This window comes from Emiliania huxleyi (genome assembly GCF_000372725.1).
Source record: "Emiliania huxleyi CCMP1516 unplaced genomic scaffold EMIHUscaffold_8534, whole genome shotgun sequence".
Taxonomy (NCBI): Eukaryota; Haptophyta; order Isochrysidales; family Noelaerhabdaceae; genus Emiliania; species Emiliania huxleyi.
The window spans coordinates 1-502 of NW_005195630.1; the positions used below are offsets into that span (position 1 = coordinate 1).

At 62.4% G+C, this 502-nt stretch overlaps 1 protein-coding gene across 1 annotated transcript; it reads right to left on the reverse strand.

Annotated features, from left to right (window-relative positions):
- Positions 1-25: 25 nt before the first annotated feature.
- On the reverse strand, positions 26-295 carry EMIHUDRAFT_259027 (hypothetical protein; the record flags this gene model as incomplete). Its single annotated transcript, XM_005758602.1, has 1 exon — positions 26-295. A coding segment is annotated over one exon (270 nt), but the record flags the coding sequence as incomplete, so codon positions are not given.
- Between the last annotated feature and the right edge of the window lie 207 nt (positions 296-502).

Consider the following 502-nt stretch of genomic DNA (forward strand, 5'->3'; position numbering starts at 1 on the left):
TTGCGTTCAGCATGCCGCCCAGCACCTCGCTCGTGTGGAGAGCCAGCTGCTCGGTGACGAAGGAGAGGCGCTCGGCGAAGGGCGCGATGGCGAGCAGCGAGCAGAAGAAGATGTTGGATGGGTCGCCATGGTTCTCCTCCATGTGGATCGCCAGCGGGAAGCAGATCATGAGCACGTTGACCCAGTTCTCAAAGAGCAGCGCCGTGATGGACTTCTTGAGGTACGCCACCGGCCCATGGCGGTAGACGTTCAGCCTCTCGGCCTTCGCGAGCAGCTTGTCCTTCTGTGTGTCCATGAGAAGGGAGCGCCACAGCTGCCCGCTGTTAGCGAGCTCGGGTCTCCCAGGCGCTACGAAAAAAGAGTGTTGTCTGATCATCCGGCTCGCTGGGTGCGCTTCAAGATCACAAGATTTTGAACGAGTGGGCGGTGCAGGCTGTCTGTTTACAGGCGCCGTCCGCCCGCGCGCGCGCCGACCCAACTCCGAGCACGCTCGCTCGCCGCT